Source organism: Nerophis ophidion, linkage group LG05 (genome assembly GCF_033978795.1).
Source record: "Nerophis ophidion isolate RoL-2023_Sa linkage group LG05, RoL_Noph_v1.0, whole genome shotgun sequence".
Lineage (NCBI taxonomy): Eukaryota > Metazoa > Chordata > Actinopteri > Syngnathiformes > Syngnathidae > Nerophis > Nerophis ophidion.
In genome coordinates, this window is record NC_084615.1 from 25954479 (window position 1) to 25959478 (window position 5000).

Sequence of the window (5000 nt, forward strand, 5' to 3'; positions counted from 1 at the left end):
TGGCACAGCTGGGTCTTCCCTGTCCGAAACTCTCCAAACATCTCTGTGATAGAGCCTGTCTCAATACCACCTAAAACAGAAACAAAGATTCACAAAATATTTTTTATTTCAAATACCTCTAAAATGTTATATTCTACATTTACAGGATGTACTAACAAAACAGTTGAAGAAACTATAGATTTACTTACCCTGTAGTAATTTGTCGAGTTCTTTAGAGCCTGTCGAGATTTGAATAATTTCTGCTCTCCTCTGGTGAAACTCAGTAGCTGTGGTAAAGCCCATAGGGACAAGCTTTGCGGCTTCAATCTGGCAAAAGAAATCATTCAAGATTTAATTAAACCTTTAATAGACATGGAATGACCTTGATGACAAAAGTTACTCTTGTCCTGTAACAATCACAATACTATCTATATTTACATTGTGCGTAGGACTAAAAGGGAAATAAAATCTACCTCAAGGTATTTTAAATTACACACTGTAACTTACTATAATTTTATCAGCTTTGGCTTCACTGATGCCCTTAATGTTAAGCAGCTCCTTTTTCGGAGCGTAGGCCACTGCCTCGATGGTGTGAAATCCGGCATCCTCCAGTTTTTTTATGTCAGCCGATGCTATTCCAGATCGCTACAGAGACAAAAGGAAAAGGACAGCCACAGAAAGAAAGATTGTGAGGTAAAAATACATACAGACTTCAGAGCACAAAGATAGGACGAGTCCATAATTTACTATTTCCCTACAGGGTGGGACTATGCTCTCTAAGACCGTGAGGCGTAACCCCCAGATAAAAAGACATGCTGGTTGGTACCATTAATTAAGTCCTTCATTAACAGGTGTGGGCTCACAAAGAGCATATCAAATAACTTGATACGTTTTGGATAGAGATTTAGGATAGATGTATTTTTCGCTTCACGGTGATGCGCCGCAACCGGCTACTAGTCGGCTTGAAAGAGCTGGGACGATAGCGTATGTATGTACGGCAGCTGAGTTGGCGGCACGGCGAGTAGGATCTCTGGTTGGACTTCTGAGACCTATGAGACAGGTACTCAACCGTGAGTGGGGACTTGTGTCAGTCTTGGGAACTTCGTTGAGGTACAAAATCCATCAATACTGTTTTTTTTTCCTGTCTGAATGTGGATTGTTTTACTGAAGAGTCATGTGTGTTTGTGTTATGTGGAGACAACATTGCATCAGTGTGCAGCTTCTTTGATGTGTCATTTTTTTTTTGTTTGCCTAATAAGAAAATGCCTAACAAACTGCAACAACATAGTGCAAAGCATAAAAATTTAAAAATAGAGACTCCTGAGAAGAAATATTTTCTGCCAGTTTATGCCAGGAAGTTACGGCTGTGCAAGGGCTATTATAGCCGGTCTTGGTTGGAACGAGCTCCTTGCATACTTTAAAGACCAAATTGGTCTGATTACGATCCGTTTTAAAAAATTTAAAAATCGACTCAGGGTCAGCATCACTGCAGACTCTGCACCAATCCACCTGTAGATTTCACGATCCACTCTTCCGTCACACATGGAGAAGACTGAGGTATTTTAACTCCTCTACTTGGGGCAAGATCTCCTCCCCAACCCGGAGATGGCATGCCATACTTTTCCTTGCAAGAACAATGGACTCAGACTTTGAGGTGCTGATTCTCATCCCAGTCGCTTCGCACTCGGGTGCTAACCAATCCATTGAGAGCTGAAGCTCCTGGCCAGGTGAAGACACCAGGACCACGTCATCTGCAAAAAGCAGAGACCTAATGCTAAAGCCAGCCAAACCGGATCCTCTCAACATTATGACTGAGGCAAGAAATTCTGTTCATTAAAGTTATGGAGAGAGTTGGTGACAAAGGGCAGCCCTGGCGGGGTCCAAACCTCACTTGAAATGGATCCGACTTACTGCTGGCAATCCGGACCAAGCTCTAACACTGATCATACAGGGAGCGGACTACCACAATCAGACAGCCTGATACCCCCAATTCTCTGAGCACTCCCCACAAGCCTTCCCGAGGGACACGGTGGAAGGCCTTCTCCAAAACAACAAAGCAGATGTAGAATGGTTGCGTTAACTCCCATGCACCCCCAAGAACCCTGCCGAGAGTATAGAGCTGGACCACATTTCCGCGACCAGGATGAAAACCACACTGCTACTCCTGAATCCGAGATTCAATTATCTGGTGTAACCTCCTATCCAGTACACCTGAATAGAGCTTACCGGGAAGGCTGAGGAGTGTGATCCTCGATAGTTGTAACACACCCTCCAGTTCCCTTTCTCAAAGAGGAACCACCACCCCAGTCTTCCAATATAGAGGCACCGCCCCCAACGTCCAAACAAAGTTGAGGAGTCTTGTCAACCACGACAGCCTCACAGCATCCAGAGTCTTAAGGATTCCATCCAACTGTGGGGCCCTGCCACCGAGGAGTTGTGTAACTACCTCGGCAACCTCAGCCCCTGAAATAGGAGAGCCCACCACAGATTCCCCAGGCACTGCTTCCTCATAGGAAGACATGTAGATGGGATTGATGAGGTCTTTGATCCACAACGTACTGAGTCGAGGTCAGCAGCACACCATCCCCACCATATACTTTGTTGACAATGCACTGCTTCCCCCTCCTGAGGAAGGGGATGGTGGTCCGGAAATGCTTTGAAACCGTCCAGAAGTAATTTTCCATATCTTCGCTGAACTCCTCCCATGTCTGAGTTTTACTTGTTGAAATACCCTTTACAAAGCTAAAATCTACCCGAATGACCGCTTTGCTGCTGGCAAAAATTTATTTGAAGGGTATTTCAACAAATAAACTGTACAGTAGGTACTTGATTTTGATATATGTAATGCCCATAAGGGTATTTTAGTCAAATATGCAGTTAAGATGTGTCAGTGAATGACAAATGACAGGCTCAAAACATGCAGCTTAAGGTATTTCAAGCCTTATTTTGATATAATTTTAAAGGTTATGAAGACATATGAAGACCTCAAATTGAAAAAAATTCAGAAGTTTTGGAGTTATCAAAAACAGTAAGCCATAATCATCAAAGCTATAACAGGTAGACATATCTCACTTTATTATTAAATAGTTGATATTACTTATTATTTTCACATATAAAGTTGAATTGCTGAAATGAAAGTTTGCATGATATTCAAATGTTTAGAGTTTCGCCTCTAAATATATGCATCTAGTTTATACGTGAACACTGTAGCGGCCTGCAAAACGACATGCCTATGTGGCAAGCAGGCGTACTTGTTTTCATTTTTGAGCCTTCTAAAACCACAGCATGTCCATAATGTCCCTTCTGATTAATTAAATTCCTTGCTACTTTTCTTTTCTTAGCAGGCTCTCTGTTGTCCAGCTAGACTTCTGTTGAGGTGTACAAACCGCTTGTAATTTTGTTGTGTCATTACTTCATATTGAAGTTGAGTTTGGCTTATTAGCCTCTCTTGCCGTTTGTGTTTTTGCTACATATGTGTCCCCGCTAGTTCCACACTTTAGACCTGCTTTAATTTATTTAACATACTAAAGAAAACAATACGGTACTTGGCTCAAAGCCATTCATGTCCCAATCGTGATTAATCCAAGAATGGATAATTTTTCCCACCTATCCTTTAACGTCAAGATGGCGCCCCCCGTGGCTGACGTCTTTGTGTCGTCCTCCCGACAACATTTACGTTTTTTGTTTATTTTAGTACTAATTTGCATCCTAAATGCAAAGTTTTTGCACGCAACAGTGAGATATAACAGAGATGCACTTCTGGACATCGGAAAAGCTACTATTGACTGTCAATCAGAATGTACAATAATGTTATGTTACTTACTGTGCCTTGTATGTACTTTTTATTTTTATTTTTAGCTAAGTACCGTGCGACTTGTTGAAGGGTGGACTAGCAAAGTAAGATTTTCATTGTACGGCAAACTGTCTGTTTAACTGTGCATATGACAATAAACAATCTTGAATCTTGAATAGCCACCTAAAAATCATGAATACCACATAGGCCTGAAGAAACACCAAACACTGCAGCGATTTTTGGCAACTACTTTCAGACCATTAACATAAGCAAACAAACGAAAATAGGATTCGCCTGAAAAAGAAAAGTCTTGGAATTAAAGGGGAACATTATCACCAGACTTATGTAAGCGTCAATATATACCTTTATGTTGCAGAAAAAAGACCATATGTTTTTTTAACCGATTTCTGAACTCTAAATGGGTGAATTTGGCGATTTAAACGCCTTTCAATTGTTCGCCTGTCGGAGCAATGATCTTTCACCCGTGACGTCACATCGTGAAGCGACCCGCCATTTTCTCAAACACATTACACACACCGAGTCATATCAGCTCTGTTATTTTCCGTTTTTTCGACTGTTTTCCGGTACCTTGGAGACATCATGCCTCGTCGGTGTGTTGTCGGAGGGTGTAACAACAGGAACAGAGACGGTTTCAAATTGCACCAGTGGTCAAAAGATGCGAAAGTTCCTCGTTTGATCTGCACACTGTACCAACGACAGCTATGCTACGACAGAGATGGCAAAAATGTGTGGATATCCTGCGACACTCAAAGCAGATGCATTTCCAACGATAAAGTCAACGAAATCACAAAGGTGAGTTTTGTTGATGTTATTGACTTATGTGGAGTGTCCTAATCAGACATATTTGGTCACGGCATGAGTGCAAGCTAATCGATGCTAACATGCTATTTAGGCTAGCTGTATGTACATATTGCATCATTATGCCTCATTTGTAGCTATATTATCATTATGCCTCATTTGTAGCTATATTTGCATCCAGCCTTTCCCTCCACCCACATTTAATGCCAAACAAACACATACCAATCGTTGGTTAGAAGGCGATTGGCGAATTTGTCCGCGCTTCCTCCCGTGCCACTGTCTGTCGTGATATGGCTCAAAATCTTCTGTTTCTTCTTTAATTTCGTTTGCAGTACCTGCCTCCACATTCTAACCATCCATTTCATTACATGCGTAATCTGTTGAATCGCTTACGGCGCTGAAGTCCGAG

The 5000-nt window shown here is 41.8% G+C and overlaps 1 protein-coding gene across 1 annotated transcript in view; it reads right to left on the reverse strand.

The window, feature by feature from the left end:
* Positions 1–5000, reverse strand: part of rad51 (RAD51 recombinase) — a 69239-nt gene that overhangs the window by 40095 nt on the left and 24144 nt on the right. The window contains exons 3-5 of the mRNA XM_061900412.1: positions 487–624; positions 189–306; positions 1–70 (exon numbers count right to left, since the gene is read on the reverse strand). The exon at positions 1–70 is cut by the window's left edge and continues 22 nt beyond it. Of these exons, the coding sequence (XP_061756396.1) occupies positions 1–70; positions 189–306; positions 487–624 (326 nt within the window). The remainder of the gene's footprint in view (positions 71–188; positions 307–486; positions 625–5000) is intronic.